At 42.7% G+C, this 17938-nt stretch overlaps 1 protein-coding gene and 1 pseudogene across 6 annotated transcripts in view; one reads left to right on the forward strand and one right to left on the reverse strand.

Moving 5' to 3' along the window:
- LOC311601308 (circadian clock protein PASD1-like) overlaps nucleotides 1-17938 on the reverse strand; it is a 53429-nt gene that overhangs the window by 16962 nt on the left and 18529 nt on the right. For 2 of the 5 annotated variants that reach the window (XM_084788698.1, XM_084788697.1), the window contains exon 1: nucleotides 1129-1702. In XM_084788698.1, coding sequence (XP_084644824.1) covers nucleotides 1129-1212 — 84 coding nt within the window. In that variant the 5' untranslated portion in view covers nucleotides 1213-1702. Of the gene's footprint in view, nucleotides 1-1128; nucleotides 1703-3861; nucleotides 3990-17938 lie in introns of those variants that run through there. The other 3 variants (XM_084788694.1, XM_084788696.1, XM_084788695.1) reach the window with 2 other exon arrangements.
- LOC311601302 (actin, cytoplasmic 2-like) lies at nucleotides 9907-11033 on the forward strand (annotated as a pseudogene). The gene has a single exon. The product of its transcript is annotated as an actin, cytoplasmic 2-like (transcript).

The raw sequence follows: 17938 nt of genomic DNA on the forward strand, positions 1-17938 counted from the left end.
GAACTCACAGTGATCCATCTGCCTCTGCTTCCCTAGTGCTGGGTTTAAAGGCGTGTGCCACCACGCCCAGCTAGCAGCCAGTGCTCTTAACTGATGATCAACAATTTTAAGAACAAAAGGTAGACATCATTACAGAACCTTCAGCCATAATAAATATGACTCGAGAACGTTATCATCAATTTTATGCCAGGACAATTGAAATTGATTGGATAAATAAGTTCTTAGGAAGTAGTTTACCAAAGATAACTCATGAAAGTAGAAAATTTGGATCATACCTTGATCACTATAGAATGGAACCATTACTTTCACATATCCACTTATTACCTGCTGTGGTTTCAAACTGGTTTGAGTGTATCCTCACCCAAAGGTTCACACACATGGAGATATTTGTAGCACAGAAATAGCAACTGACCAGCTCCTGGATTCATTATGTGTTAATCCAAAAGATTATGCTGCTTTTATTGGTGTCAGTGTATTGACACTGCTAGGTAAGTGCTGTGACTGAGCTATAACCCCAGCCTCAGTTGAAATTAAAAACAAAAGACGAAAGAAAAAAACTCCACCTTCTTTTCATGGCTCAAAATAATGGCCCAAGCTACACCTCGTTCCAGAGGCCTTAATTTTTTAAACATTTTTTCTGCTTAAAGACAGCTGTGCTCATACTTACAGAATGTTTGTGGCACGAAAAGCTTCTCTAAGAAAAGGTTTTCCAGGGAAGTTACTCACACATGACAGAAGCTAAAAGGTGGCAGAGGAGGCATTTCCCCCTGCACTTGTGCCGATAAACATCCCTGTGGTTTATAGTCACCTTCTATAGTAGTTCAAATATGCATTAGGTTTTATACAACTTATTGAAAGACTTCAAATGATAATTTTGAGGCCTCTACACAACACAAATTTCATTATATGATACTTACCAGTCCTTTTTTTTTTTATATAATGAACTGCATAAAAGGAAGAAAGAAGTCCATACGTGGCTTAGGTTTTCATTTAAGAATGTGTACTGTTGTAATACTTGTTGTTTTACTTGAAGGCCTTTAGTCTTCCAGCTATGCTTTGAGATGTGCTGTAGTGCATCTTGTATTATGCACAATCTACACATAGAGTACGCAACAAAAGCACCCTTACCATAACCGCCGTCTGATGGTACTCTTTATGGGTAGTGAAGACAGGAGCTTCATTTTTTTCAAAATTGGCCCTTACGTCTGACATTCCTTCTCAAAAAAGAAATGCGAGATGTTATATTAAGATAATGAGCAGTTGATATTAGAGTTCTCAAAGTTACGAATTAGAAAAAAAGTATTAGTTTTTGAATGGAGGTGGGATTTGTGTATACCATAGCTTATAGTGGAAGTCAGAAGAGAACTTTGGGAAGTTAGTTCTCTACTTTCACTTTTATGTGGGTTCTGAGGAGTGAACTGAGGTCATCAGGCTTACATGGCATGTGCATTTAACCACTGAGCTACCTTACCAAGGCAAAGTTATAATTAGTATCATAGAGAAGACTTAATCTGTGGAATACAATTCGGATTAAAAATGATGGCATTGAAAATTCACCCAACAACGTGCAATTTTCCATTTGGTTCTGTGAAAACTCAGGATCCACAATATGCCAGACAAGGTTAACAACTCTGCATGGATCCATACCACCAGTCCCTAACTAAAAGCTGGAATTCTACTCTTCATTTCTGGACAAAGGCCTTACACTAGGGGGATCTTCAGGCCATTCCCAGGTCTGCTCAGTGAACACCACACCTCATCTTGTCCTCTGTTCCCCTTCACAGCCATACCACCTCTCCTCCTTGACCTGAGTCAGTAAAGACATCAGTAACACAGCCTCCCACCTCAATGTTTTATGTCAATAAGAATTAGCTCCTCTACTCACAAGAGAAAGAAATAGTCGGGGTGTACAACGTTTGTGCTGGGGGATTCTGACTCTAGGTCAAGAGTCTCACAGCATGCCCTCAGAGTGCACTCAAGTGCCTTCACTAACGAGGCAATGAGAATAGGGTGTGTAGCATTGGTGCCATAGGATGAAGAGTGTAGCAGCTATGGCCTGGCTGATGATGACTGAAGAAGAAATGCAATGTGATGGAGTGGACACAGGGCCTAGAAAGTATTTTAGGATGTTTAGCCACAAAGAAGGCATAGAAATAGGGAAAGCCATAGAGGAATAATGTAGTCAAGAAAATAGTTGCTTCAGTGTATTCCATGAGATTGTTAACTGTGGTATAAATAGTATTGCTCAAGAAGAGGACAGACATTTTATAAGCACCAAGTTAGACAACTAAGCTTACATAAGGTATATACTTAACTACATAACTTTAGACTAGACTAAAAACTTATATAACTGAAATGTGAAATTATGAAATCCACAGTTTACAGTTGGTGAGTTCCCCATCCCTATATCAATGATTGGTACAAGATTAGACAAAAAAATAACTCAGTATTTTGCCATTACAACGGAGCTCCGAGTCAACCTTACCTTATCACCCACTTGAAGTAAAGTGGTCTTATGTCTACTGTATCCAGGCAACTCTAGAATGCACACTGATTAGGAGATTGGCTGAGAACATAAAAGCCACTGACTATGATTGGTCCTAAGAGGCAGGGCTGTGATTGGTCAAAACACAAGTTTAAGTGACTGTGGTTACTGTTAAGAGCAAGGCTGTGATTGGCCTAAAACACAAACTTCAATGACTATGATTTGTTCTCAGAGTCAGTGTTGTCATTTGTTCAAACATAATCCTTAATGAATGTCATTGGTGGTTAGTGGTGAGGCTGTGATAGGTCTAAAATGTAAGCCCCAATGACAGTGGCTGGTTCTACAAGGCATAGCAGTTGGGCTCAATGAGTCTATAGGGAGACATTCAGCAGTTGCTGCTTTCCTGATTTGATCTTTTAAACATATGTCTCTATATGTTATATTTTGATTACTTTTATTTTATTAAATGTTTCCCCTGAATGTATGTATACCATGTGTATGTCTGACACCTATAGAGATCAGAAGAATGTATTATCTCATTGAACTTGAGTTACAAATAGTTGTAGGCCACTATAATGGGTACTGCGAACCAAACTCAGGTCCTGTGCTGGGGCAAAAAATGTTCACAACCACAGAACCATTTCTCTCTCCTCCTCGAGTTATATTCTGTTGCCTCTCTGCATAGTACCACACAGAAAAGACCACTGTCCTGGGACACCAGAAAAGGTCCATAGAGCAGACAAGTCTTTAGGCTAGAAATGTTCCCAGTCTTTGGCTAAGAGCTCTAAAGCTAGCTTGTGTTACTGGCTAAGAAATGCCCCCAATTCTTATGCCTATGCAAGAGCTATAACACTAGCTGCTGCCAAAGGATGAGACAATTCAATATCTGAGCCTGCCTTGGATTACAAGTCTAACTACAAAGCAGGAGTGGACATTCTCTACTTCCTAGGATCAGACAATAACTGGAAGGCTCAGTAGGCAAAGAGTCTCAATACCAGAGGCCTGCACAAGAGCTGCCATACTGTAGGGTGTCACCTCCTGTTGCTCAGATTACTCTGGACATTTTTCATTTTTGTTTTATTTGCTTTAACATGGGATACAGTGTAACCTAGCTGACCCCTCAACTCACTTTAGGTCCTTAAACTACTGATCCTCCTGCCTCCAGTCCACAAGGACTAGGATTAGATGCCTCTGCCACCATGTAAGATTCTTCATGGCTTAGATGGAACACACATCATCCATATCACCATCCCAGTATTTTGTGATAACTTTGTGAAGTCTTTTCCCCATTAATCTAGCTGTGGAAAATAAAAAGCCCCAAATCCTGCACAGTAATTTATGAGTAAGAATAAAATACAGAATGGGCCTTTACTTACTGGATATCAAGAATTATTATAAAGCTTCAGTACTCGAGATTGTTGACAACACTGAAGACATGTAAAATATAAGGAAACAAATGTGAAAGACACATAGCACCAATAAGATCCTTGCCAGGCCTTCCACCCGCTGCCACACTGACCTTTTTGTTCTCAGCATTATCTACAGGGCCTAGAGGCATATGAGCTCTGTTTATGGCAAAGGAGGGGAAGGACAAGTGGAACCTCAAGAACAAGGCCTTGCTCCACCTCTTGGCAGGACCACATATTGCTCTCTGATCTTCAGCAAGTGAATTGGCATATCTGTGCCTCAGTTTGTTTATCTGCCAAATAGGAATGAGGCTAAAAGTGCCTGCTTCAAAGAGTTGCTCAGAGAGTCAGTGAAGTGATCATTTAAAGCTGGCCTGGTATTTACCAGTGAGCTTAAGACACAGTGAGTCTGACTTGCATTCTGTACATTGGGTGCCTCCTCTTTCTTGGAACTAGGGACCATGTATCTTTCGACATCACTGGAATCTGGCACCGGGGCTTGTGGGGTGCTACTGGAGAGGTCAAACTCTGGCATATCAGGATATCCAACTGAGTTCAGTCCATTACACTGGACTCCCTTTCTCAGTGGGGCTCTCCCTTCCCCTGATCTGAGACCTACAGATCCTCTCAGGAGTATCATGTAGCCCTCAGGGAGATTACAACCCCAACCTTTTCCTGGTAAGAAACTGTTCAGCAAGCACGTCCAGCCTCTAGCAAATGACCTTTATTATTACCTGGAAGTTCTTCCTCCATCCGTAGGATAATTATGAACTGTGTTTTCCTTCTTGTGAAAGGACCCCATGCTACTGCATGTTAATGAGATACTGTATCCCTGCATGTAAATCAAGTGTCCTGGCACATAGTGTATCAGACACCCTCAAACCTCTCCCCACTGCCCAAGGTTTACAAATAAAAATCAGCTGGCTGACTGGCTGGCTGGCTGGCTGGCTCTCTTGTGCTCACGCCATCCTTCTACCATGACCTTCTGAGACTCCATTTATTCTGGGGAAGAATCACTGTTGAATGCCTGAGGCTTGAGTGTTGATCAAGGCAGGCACAGTGATGGCAGAGCTGCTACATTGCTGATAGCTAGGTGCTGACAACTGCTAAAGCAACACCAGCCTGTGTCTCACCTGACCTGTCTGCCAGCCAGTTTCAAACATCTACCTGCTTCTTCTGCCATGCTTGGCACAGCAGCTAGACAAAGGGCTATAACATGTTTGGTATCATCATGGCCATGTAGAACTCCAAATTCTCCACTGCCTTCTGATATCAGAGCTAAACTGTAACACTCCATGGAAAACACAATTTCCTCCTCCCCTGGTAAGACCAGGAAAGTCACGTAGGACATGGGCCTCACCCTAAAGCACTTTAGCATGTCCTGAGAAAACCAGGACCTTTGACCTCAAGGTCCATTCCTTTTCATTCAGGAGCAAGAGGCATCTGGACAGAGCCATTGTCTTATCCACAACAGGTATTTGCTAAATCTTTTTAGATCAAAAGTTGGATCTGCTACCTCCCTCAGCAAACCTTGACCACCCTGTCCTCCCTTGTCCCTCAACTTCACCAGTCCTATCTCCTCCTCTTCCTGTTTTTTCTCTCCCTTATGCCTTCTTGCATTTCTGCCTATACCTATTTGCAGCCACATTAATTATTTTCCTGACATGCGTTCATCAAAATCGAACCTCTCTGTGAGTCTTCCTTTCCAAGCCTCACTTCACCTTCAAGTCCTGACCTTTACTCTACAAAAGACTCATGTTTTCTCTGCAAATTCTTCACCCTCTACACACTAGTCACTGGTTAGATTGTAGTCTCAGTTGTGCTCCTTCAGTCCTTTCCATGGTGGCCCTCACCTCACTGCTCCAGACTGTGACTGCATTTGGAGACAAGGTCTTTAATGAGGGAACTGAGGTAGAATGTGTGGGCACTGGTGCAGTGTAACTGCGGTCCCTATTACAGGGGGCAGATAAGACACAGTCATATACAGAGTGTGATCCTGTGAGTGCACTCACTGTAGACCGCCATCTACAAGCCAGGGAGAAAGATCTCAAGAAAGAACCAACCCTGGCAACATCTGGACCTTCAACTTCCATCTTTAAAAACTGAAAAAGCAATATATTTTTCTGTTCAAATCACTGTACTTCAAGGCTTGCCTCTGATATCCCAAAGTCACATATCCTGTATTGTTCAGTGATGTCATATGTCAGGTACACTTCTAGGTCCTACAAATAGAGATGACAATGAGCCAAGCACGAGCCACTACCTCATGGACATTAGGCCAGCCTCTCTCCAGGAAGTCAAATATGCAGGAGAGTGAATGAAGACTGGCTGTATGGAGAAAAGTGGAGCAGAGTAAGGTAGCCATTGAGGGCTCTACTGAGAGGATGCGCTTTTTGCTGAAACCTGAAGGACATGAACTATCTTGTTTTGGATACACAGACATACAGAAGTAAGCACCACCAAAGCACAGCTTCCTCTAGTATGTTTTAAGGTAGGGGTGGGAATCATGCAAGGCCTCCCAGGCCATCACAGGAGACTTTGACCATCAGTTTAAATGGCATGGAAAGAAACTGAAGGCTATGAATCAGGGAGCACCATAATCTTTTCTATCTTCAAGTAACCTGTCAGACTTATTTCCTAATGAAAATGAGATGTCACACGTAGAAGTTAGGACACTTTTGGGAGGCTGCTGGAACAATCCAGGAGAAGCGTGACCCTGACTTGTATCAAACAGAGGGAAGGAAATAAAATTCTAGATGGAGTTTGATGGAAGAAATGTGAATATTAGATGACAGCATGAAATTTAATGAATACTTACAAACTGGAGTCAAGGAGAGTGCTCAGAGTATTAGTCAAAGAAACATGAATGATGGAGGTGGTTTAACTGAGATGAAGAAGACAGGGTAGAGCTGGTTACATAGAAAGGTCTAGAGTCCTGAGTCAATATCAAGGCTGGAAATGGGAATGGGCAATTATCATTTAATTACTACTAAGCCACAGGACAGGCTCTTGGCAAGGTTCTGTATGTGGTACAAGAGAAGCACCTTCAGAACTAGGCCCTGAACAATCCTACATTTTAAGGCAGAATAGAGGACAAGGAGGAAATGCAAAAGGTGAAAAAGGAGGATGGGCTGGCAAGAAGTGAAACCACCAGGCTATGGGGGAAACCAACAAATGGCAGCATGAAGATTGGGGAAAGGGGGGGGGGCAACTGTAATCCCAATCCCTCCCTTGAGAGATTTATACAGGTGGTTGAGTTTAAGAATACCCTGGGCTTGGTAGGAGTGCCAACCCAGGCAGATATTCAGCAGGGATGAGTATAGTCTAGTGATATGAGGGGAGAAAACTTGCAGTAGTCTCCTGGGAGACAGAAGGGTGGATGCTCTCTGGAACTTTGGCGTGATTGCAGGGCTGCATCAAGAACCCATCTGAGGATTAATGGCCCTTACTTTAATAAGAGAGTATTTACTCAGGGTGTCTGTGTGGGTTTCTGCAGCCACATTCAATTGCACTGGTGCAGGCTCAGAGTTGTGGTGTTTCCACATGAATATAAGGAAATGACACAGGACTGCCAAAAAAAAGTATGTGGATTCAAGGAAAATATTCACACAACTAATTGTCGACTCCTGGCTGCACAAGGAAGGCTAGAAGGAAGGAAGGAGGGAAGGAAGGAAGGAGGGAAGAAAGGAAGGAAGAAAGGAAGGAAGGAAGGAAGGAAGGAAGGAAGGAAGGAAGGAAGGAAGGAAGGACCAAGCCATAATTTGGTAAGAGCCAGGATTTGGTGAACCAGACCCAGAATCTGTACCTGGCTGTTGGGGAGCTGAATGCAAAATAGGAAGAACAGAGAAGAAAGCAGCTGTGGTAGTGAGGAGAGAAGTATGCTGCCAAGTAGGACCACAAAGCATGTGTCAACACAAAATCACCAAGAATGTGTACATCCCATGCCTTGGATTCACTGCGAAGCTGAGAGATGCCACGCCCATGACTGTCCCCTTACCCCACAGCCTCACTGCTCCCTTAGGCTCCCTTGCCCTGTCCATCACCCCAACACTGAGCTCCTCCCTCAGCTGCACTTCTCATCCCTTCCTCACCCATGTCCTTGAGCCTTTTCTCCTTTTTAAAATAAATAAATAAATCGCAGCACTCCTGTACTCCACTTGATTTATAAGTTGAACTTTCTGAGAGGGGTGCCTACATAGAAGGGGTTAAAAGGTCCAGGTTGCTTAGCCCTCATTTGGTAACTAAAAATACCAAATACTACACAATCAAAAACCATTGGAAAACCAACACAGTTGAGTGAAAAAGTCCACCCTTGAAAACTTTGTTCCAGATACACAAGTCATTTCAGGCTATGTGATAAGGTTTATTTTAAACAAAATTGATTTGCATTTCTCTGATGACTAACGAGGCTGAGCATTTCTTTAAGTGTTTCTCAGCCATTTGACATTCCTCTGTTGAGAATTCTCTGTTTAGTTCTGAACCTCATTTCTCAATTGGCTTATTTGGTTTGGTGGTGTTTAATTTCTTGAGTTCTTTATATATTTTGGATATTAGACCTTTGTCAGATGAAGGATTGGTGAAGATCTTTTCCCAGTTTGTAAGCTGTCGCTTTGTTCTACTGACAGTGTCTCCTGCCTTACAGAAGCTTCTCAGCCTCATGAGGTCCCATTTATTAATTGTTGACCTTAAGGCCTGGGCTGTTGGTGATCTGTTCAGGAAGTTGTCTCCTGTAGCTAGTCCCATGAAAGACTTTACTTACCAGGAAAGTGTGTCAGAGGGGAGGACATCCTATAGGGACTTTAGGTGAGAGAAGCATGGGAGAAAGGGGAAATAGAAGGATCCAGAGGGTCCTAGAAACCTACAAGAAGAACATTATGACAGGTGGATCTGGATCCTGGGGTCCTGTTCAAACTATAGCACCAGCCAAGGACAAAACATGCAGTAAACTTCCAACCCTACCCAGACCTAGCCAATGGACAGGACATTCTTCACTGTTGAGTGGAGAGGGAGGTCTGACTTTCAAACAAACTCTGGTGCCCCATTTTTGACCACATCCCCTGCATGGGGAGGCCTGGTGGCACTCAGAGGAAGGATAGAGGCTACCAAGAAGAGACTTGATACCCTATGAGCATATACAGGGGGAGGAGGTCCCCCTCAGTCACAGATATAGGGGAGGGGAGTAGGGGGGAAGCAGGAGGGAGGGAGGAATGGGAGGATACAAGAGATGGGCTACCAATTTAGATGTAATATGAATAAAGTAATAAAATATTTTAAAAAATAAAAAATAAAAATAAACAAAATTGAGTCTATGTTTGGACTACAGTCTCATTCCTATGACATTTGATTATATACATGTATATTCCAAACACCAAAATCTGTATCTCTTCTTGCCTCAGGCATATGAAAGAAAGTAGACTGTTTGGCACTCTCCACTGCTTCTGGCATCCACTGGGGACATTGAGTGTTAGGCCCCAAGAGTAAGGGGAGAAAAGTATATTTGGACACAGGGAAGGTTCTTCGCTGTTGCTAAGATCCACGTGGCTCCTTCTGCAAATGTCACAGCTACTGGATAGAAGCTCAAGACAGGGTACCGAACTGGATGTCTTTGGAGTAAAATATGTATTAGAAGAGTTAGTAACACTCTGGAGAGACAGCAAGGATGAGGGTGCTCAAGCCCGTCTGTGGATTTGGAGTCCCTTTTTATACATTTTATACATTTCAGAGGAAGGGAAGCAGCCCCATGCCGGGCAACTTATGAGCAGTCCATGCTACACACTATGATCAGGCTGTCTGTAATTCCTAGGTGGCAGGGATGAATGTGTGACCTTTAGGGTGTTGGGGAAAGGGGAGGAGAGAACCATTTAGTTAATGTGTTTCCATCATACCTGTGTTTGCAACACTAACTACTGATAGCTTGGAGTGTGCTGATCTTGGGCCTGTATGGAAAGTCAACTATCATGGCAGCTTTAAAAAAAAAAAGTATCACTTCAGAAAGATCTTTGAAGGAGAGTCTTGCATTAAAAGATCCATGATGGGTAGAGTCCTCATCCCCAGTGAGTGATCTCGCAGCTCTTCTGTCGCTGGTCCATACCTGCCACACCAGAGCGTGATGGTGTGTATGGATCAGAAGGACTTCTACGTGGGCGATGAGGCCCAGAGCAAGAGAGGCATCCTGACCCTGAACCCCACTGAACACGACATCGTCACCAACCGGGACAATATGGAGAAAATCTGGCACCACACCTTCTATAACAAGCTGTGTGAGGCCCCCGATGAGCACCCTATGCTACTTTCCGAGGCCCCCCTGAACCCCAAGGCTAACCGTGAAAAGATGACTGAGATCATGTTTGAGACCTTTAACACCCCAGCCATGTACGCAGCCATCCAGGCTGTGCTGTCCCTGTATGCATCTGGTCGTACCACTGGCATTGTAATGGACTCTGGAGACGGGGTCCCCCACACTATGCCCATCTATGAGGGCCACATTCTTCCTCATGCCATCCTGCATCTGGACCTGACTGGCCGGGACCTGACCTCGTGAAGATCCTGACCAAGTGTGGCTACAGCTTCACAAGGAGAGCTGAAAGGGAAATCGTGCATGACATCAAAGAGAAGCTGTGGTATGTTGCCCTGGACTTCTAACAAGAGATGGCCACTGCTGCATCCTCTTCCTCCCTGGAGAAGAGCTATGAGCTTCCTGATGGCCAGGTCATCACAACTGGCAAGGAGCAGTTCCGCTGCCCTGAGGCTCTTCTCCAGCCTTCCTTTCTGAGTATGGAATCCTGTGGTATCCATGAAACTACATCCAATTCCATCATGAAGTGTGACCTTGATATCTGCGAAGACCTCTGTGCCAACACAGTGCTGTCGGGTGGCACCACCATGTACCCAAGCATTGCTGACCAGATGCAGAAGGAGATCACTGCTCTGGCTCTTCGCACCATGAAGATCAAGGTCATTGCTCCTCATGAGCACAAGTACTCAGTATGGATCGGTGGCTCCATCTTAGCCTCACTGTCCACCTTCCAGCAGATGTGGATCAGCAAGCAGGAGGTCAATGAGTCCAGGTCCTCCATCGTCCACCACAAATGCTTATAGATGGACTGTTACTAAGCTGCGTTTTAACACCCATTCTTTTGACAAAACCTAACGTGCCCAGGGAGGAAAAAACAAAAAACCATGAGACAACATTGGAATGGCTTTATTTGTTTTTGTTTTATTTTTAATTTTTTCTAAAGTTTTTTTGTTTGTTTTGGCACTTTTGACTCAGGATTTAAAATCTGGAGTGGTGAAGGCAACAGCAGTCTGTTGGAGCAAGCATCCCCCAAAGTTCTACAATGTGGCTGAGGACCTTGATTGTACATTTTTGGTTTTGTTTTTTGTTTCGTTTTAGTCATTCCAAGTATCCATGGGATATGGCTACAGGAAGTCCCTCACCCTCCCAAAAGCTACCTTTATTCCCTAGAGGAGGATGGCCAAGTCCACTCCCTGAGTTCACACTGGCGAGGTGACAGCATTGCTTCTGTATAAATTATGTACTGCAAAAAAATTTTTAAACCTTCTGCCTTAATAGTACTTTACATTTGTTTTTTAATTTTTGAATGGTCAGTCAGCCATCCGTGCTCCCCATTTGGTTTTTGGTCCCCTCAACTTGATGTATGAAGGCTTTGGTCTCCCTGGGGGTGGGCTGAGGTGTTGAGGTAGCCAGGCCTTGCCTGTGCACTGACTTGAGACAATTTAATAAAAGTGCACACCTTACCAAAAAAAAAAAAAAAAGATCCATGAGGAACGTGGGAGGCCCACAGTTCTTGACCATTCATTCTATACGAGGAGAAACACTGCTGCTTCAGACTAAATAGGGCACAGAGATTATTATATGAAAAAAGGCTGTCTGAGCACCAAACACCCACATGCAGAAGGCATCCAAAGGCTGATGAAATAATATCCTGGAACTATGCAGTGCCTTCTATGGGTGACAGAAGGGTGACTAGGGTGGGAGTGTGGACCCTGAGTGCGTAGCTGCTGCTGGTCAACAGAAAGGGTGAAGCCACCAGCCTCGTTCTTTCTAGGTCTTGAAAACTAACAGGATTTGGTTTCCTTGCATTTAAAATTTGTTTGCAAAAATGGTGGCTTGATTTCATTGTACTCTCCCTTTGTGAATAGGAGTGCATATCACCAGTATTCCAGATCATCATCAAAGTTTGGGAGCCACTGAAAGTCTCTTGACGTTCAGAGCTGTGCTAGCTAGAAAGGCATCGTACCCTAAAAGGGACTATACCCAGAACCGAACCCACACTTAATTTATTTTTAAAAATATATTTTATTAATTTTTTCATATTACATCTCAATGGTTATCCCATCCCTTGTATCCTCCCATTCCTCCCTCCCTTCCATTTTTCCCTTACTCCCCTCCCCTATGACTGTGAATGAGGGGGACTTCCTCCCCCTGTATATGCTCACAGGGTATCAAGTCTCTTCTTGGTAGCCTGCTATCCTTCCTCTGAGTGCCACCAGGCCTCCCTATCCAGGGGATGTGGTCAAATATGGGGCACTAGAGTTCGTGTGAAAGTCAGACCCCACTCTCCAGTCAACTGTGAAGAATGTCCTGTCCATTGATTGATCTGGGTAGGGGTTCCAAGTTTACTGCATGTATTGTCCTTGGCTGGTGCCATAGTTTGAGCAGGACTCTTGGGCCCAGATTCACTTATCATAATCAATTAATTTTCTTGTAGGTTTCTAGGACCCTTTGGATCCTTCTATTTCCACATTCTCCCATGCTTCTCTCACCTAGGGACTCAACAGGATGTCCTCCCCTCTGTCCCACTTTCCTGGTAAGTGAAGACTTTCATGGGACATGCCCCATGACTCTTTCTGCTTCTGGGTTAACTCACTCATTATGATCATTTCTAGTTCCATCCATTTGTCCACAAATTTCTGCAATTCCTTGTTTTTAATAGCTGAGTTTAAATGATGAAATTTGAGATTTTGGAACTGATAAATTTCAGATAATAGTGATTCTTTTTAGATGCTGCTATAATAAATGGATGAAATATTTGGGAGCTATAGATGGGATGAACACAATTGTACATGAGAGAAACCTATAAGAACATGCTATAGATAGCCCAGTTACAGTCTCTCCAGAGTATCCACCTTCTTGTCTCCATATCCAATGAATATGTTACAAGTCCAGTGAAAAAATAAAGCTGCAAATGTTATTACATGCAATGATTATCAAATCATAAAATATGGACATGAGACGCTCTCTGGGTTGGTCCACTATGGTCCTTAGCATACTGCAAAGGAAAAGGATGACAAAAAGAGAAATGAGCCAGAAAAATGTCATGTGAGAGGGCTGTACCTCCCGTTGCTAGATCTGAAGATGGTGGAAGGATCAAGGAGATCACAAACCAAGGCATGCAGAAGGTTTCAAAAGCAAAGTTTGGAATGGACAACCACCTTGCTGACACCATGGTTACATCCCAAAGAGACCTATGTTGGGTACCTCCTATGCAGAATTGCAATATAATTAACTTGTGCTGTTTCAAGGCACTAGGTTTATGGTTAGTTGTTACAGCAGGAATACAGAAATACACATGAGAATAGAAACATTCTACTAGCGATTCTAAGCAATGCTTTATGCTTTTTCTTAATTGATTTTTTTTTTTTACCTTACATCCAGATCGCAGCCCCCTCCCTCCTCTCCCCTAGGTCCTGCTCTCCTACCCTCTTCTTCCTTTACTGCTGCCCTTTTCATCACCCACTTCTTACCAACCCACCCTGGCACATCAAGTTGCTTCAGGACGAAGCACATCCCCTTCCACTGAGGCCAGCTAGTGGAAAGTGATCCACAAGCAGGCAATAAAGTCCGTGTCAGAGACAGCCCCTGCTCTGCACTCAAGGGGACGCACATGAAGACCAAGCTGCCCATCAGTTACATATGAGTCAAGAGCCTAGGTCCAGCCCATGCCTGCTCTTCGGTTGGTGATTCAGTCTCTGTAAGCCCCCATGGGCCTAGGTTAGTTGACAGTCTTGGTCTTCCTACAAAGTTCTTGTCTCCTCTAGGTCCGGCTATCCATCCCTCCACTCTTCCACAGACTTTCTGAGCTCCACCTAATGTATGCCTGTGGGTTTCAATATCTGTTTCCTTCCGCTGCTAGTTGGAGTTTCTCAGAGGACAGTTACGCTAGGCTCCTGTCTGCAAGCATAGCAGAGAATCATACATGGTGTCAGAGGCTGCTTCTCTCCCAGGGGTCGATCTCACATTGGACCAGTCATTGGTTGGACATTCCCTCTATCTCTGCTCCATTTTTATTCCTGCACATCTTGTAGGCACAATAAATTTTGGATCAAAGGTTTTCTGGATTGGTTGGTGTCCCCTTCCCTCCACCGGAAGCCCTGACTGGCTAGGAGGTGGCCTCTTCAGTCTCGATGTCCCCTGATGCCAGGAGTCTCAGCTAGAGTCACCCTCATATACCCCCAGGAGCCTACCCTGTCGTGACTCTTCAGCTCGTCTCAGAGATGGCCTCTGCCCACAGTTTCTTTTCTCTCTGAAAGCCCTCTGTCCTCCTGGCCCTGCTCTCCCCACATCTGATTCCTGCCCGAGCTTCCCTCAGCACCCTCTCTTCTATCCTGTACCCTCTCTTCAACCACTTCTGCTCTCCATTCTACTTCCTCTTCTGAATGAGATTCAAGCATCCTCCTTTGGGCCCTCTTTCTAATTTAGCATCTTTGGGTCTGTAGATTGTAGTATGTTTATTCTTTACTACATGGCTAATATCCACTTATAAGTGAGTACATACCATGTGTGTCTTTCTGAGTCTGGGTTGCCTCACGCAGGATGATCTTTTCTAGTTCCATCCATCTGACAATTTCATAATTACCTTGTTTTTAGTTGCCTAGTAATATCGCACTGTGTAAATAAACCACAATTTCTTTATCCATTCTTCAGTTGAGGGACATCAAGAATGTGTCCAGATTCTGGCTATTATGAGTAAAACTGCTATGACACAGTTGAGCAAATGTCGTTGTGTATGGTGGAATATGTTTTGGGTATATGCGCAGGAGTGGTAAAGCTGGGTCTTGAGGTAGAGATATTTCCAATTTTCTGTGAAAGTGCCATATTGATTTGCAAAGTGGTTGTACAAATTTGCGTTCCCACCAGAAATAGAGGAGTGTTCCCCTTTCTCCACATCCTCACCAGCATGTTATACATTCTGGTAGGTGTAAGATGAAATCTCAGAGTCATTTTGATTTGGGTTTCTTTGATAACTAAGGACATTGAGTACTTCTCTAGGTGTTTCTTGGACATTCGCTATACCTTTGTTGAGAATTCTGTTTTGCTCTATACCCCATTTTTAAAATTGTGGTGTGTGTTTTGTTGGTTTTTAATTTCTTAAGTTCTTTATATATTTTGAATATTAGCCCCTTGCTGCATGTAGGATTGGCAAAGATCTTTTCCCAGTCTATAGGCTGCCAGTTTGTTCCATTGACAGTGCCCTATGCATTACAGGAGCTTTTCAATTTCACAAGGTCCCCTTTATTAATTGTTGATCTTAGAGCCTGAGCTGTTGGTGTTCTGTTCAGGAAGTTGTCTCCTGTGCCAATTAGCTCAAGGCTGTTCCTCACTTTCTCTTCTAATATATTTCGTGTTTCTGGTGTTATGTTGAGTTCTTTGATCCACTTTGACGTGAGTTTTGTGTAGAGCAATAAATGTGGCTCTATTTGCATTTTTCTATATACAATCATCCAGTTAGACCAGCATCATTTGTCGAAGATGCTCTCTTTTTTCCATTGTATGGCCTTGGCTTTTTTGTCAAAATCAAATGCCCATAGATGTGTGGGTTTACTTCTGGGTCTTTGATTTGATTCCATGGATCAACCAGTCTGTTTCTATGCCAGTATCATGCTGTTTTTATTACTGTTGCTCTATTGTACAGCTTGAGATCAGGCATGGAGATACCACCAGAAGTTCTTTTATTGTATAGGATTGTTTTAGCTATTCTGAGCTTTTTGTTTATCCAGTTGAAGTTGAGAATTGTACTTTCATGGTCTGTAAAGAATTGTTGGTAGTTTTATGGGAATTGAAAATAGACCTCTTGAAACTGAAAAGCTTCTGTAAGGCAAAGGACACTGTTAATAGAACAAAACAGCCGTCCAAAGATTTGGAAAAGATCTTCAAGAATCCTACATCAGATAAAGGGCTAATATCCAAAATATAGAACTAACTCAAGAAATTAAACATCAACAAAATAACCCAATTTTTAAAATGGGGTGCTGCTTAAGCAGGGAATTCTCAACAGAGATCTCAAGTAGCCTAGAAACACTTTTTAAAATGTTCAACATCCTTAGTCATCAGGGATATACAAATCAAAACGACTCTGAGAGTCTGTCTTACATTAGTCAGAATGGCTAAGAAAAAAGAACTCGAGTAAAAGTAAGCTACCTGATATTCAACTCCCTCAGAGACTTGAGAAGAAATAAACTTGATTATCTGAATATGCCAGAAGTGCAGGTTAGTAACTCTCCAAATGAAAATATAACAGAGACAGTTTTCTACCTGAATAGTCTCCCAAAACTCTCTATAACGTTGAGCATCTTCTTCGGCCTTCTGGCCCAATATCTCTGACAGACACTTAGTTTTACAATGAAGCTTAGTTGTTTAGGGGTTAAGATGTATTTAGGTCTAGCTAGGTGTTCTAAGTTGATAATGACAGTATGTGATGGAGACCGATTTACATTCAGAAATGTAGATGCACCAAGATAGGAAAGATGTCTTCTTCAAGGCTGTCAAATACAAATAGCTAAAACACTAAGAATGTAACATTTATATAATTCCTGATTGTGTCATGGTTCTTCTTGCTATAGATAATCTATTGTGTATGTATGTATATATATATATATATATATATATATATATATATATATATATGTTAAAATAATTTTTTTAAGATCCTAACAAATGGCTTATATTTTAGCCCTTTGAGGTCACATAGTGTCTTTTCTTGTGAAGTTTAACTTTGCTTTCTATCTTTGTCTTAGTGTCAGATGGTCTCCTGACCCAGGACAGGTACGTAGGAGGAAAATTTAAAACAAGCATGCTTGGGTTGGGAGACAGGGTGTCTAATCCAACTCCAGAGCCAGCTCTTTAATAGAGTAGTACAGCATGAAGCAATAGAATTTCAACCAAAATTAATGAAAAGAGATGGGGAAGAATATGCCATTCTCACCAAAGGAAAAGCCTACCAACAGGGCATTCCAATTCAGAACATCTTTGACCAATATCCAAGGGCAACAAGAGTTATTTTAAAAAATATAAAAAAAATCCAAAACAAACGTGTTATTAAAGGTAAAAGCACAGAACGATGCAGATACCTCAATTGTGGGAGAATTCAGTGCCCCATTCTATCCAACGGACAGATCACTGAGGCAGAAACATAATAGAGAAACAATGAATCCAATGGATCCAATGGTTATCTACAGAATTTTTCACCCAACACAAAAGAGTACTCTCTCTTCTTTGTGCCGCATGGAACCTTCTCGAAAATTGGCAGTATATAGTCGGACACAAAGCAAACCGTATACAAAAATTGAAATTACTCATTCTGCTTTCCCAGATCACCATGGATTAAGATGGATCTGAACAACAGAAATAACAAAAACCCTACACAATCATGGAAAATGAGCAACTCCCTACTCAGTGACAACTGGGCCAGGGAAGAAATTAAAAAAAAAAATTAAAGACTGTCTAAAATTCAATGAAAATGAAGGCGCAACATACCCTAGCTTATGGGACACAATGAAAGCAGTACTAAGAGGAAAGTTCATAGTACTAAGCGCCTTCATACAGAAATTGGGGACATTCCATACTAGTCAATTAACAGCTTCTCTGGAAGCTTCCACAACAAAAGAGGCTGACACACCCAAGAGGAATAGATGGCTGCAAATAATCAAACTCAAGCTGAAGTCAACAAACTAGAAACAGAGAACAAGACTAAGAGTGAACAGAAGCAAGAAGCAGTTCTTTAAGAGGAAGTATGAAGGGAATCAA

The sequence above is a fragment of the Acomys minous genome, assembly GCF_964271855.1.
Source record: "Acomys minous genome assembly, chromosome: 7".
NCBI classification, from domain to species: Eukaryota; Metazoa; Chordata; class Mammalia; order Rodentia; family Muridae; genus Acomys; species Acomys minous.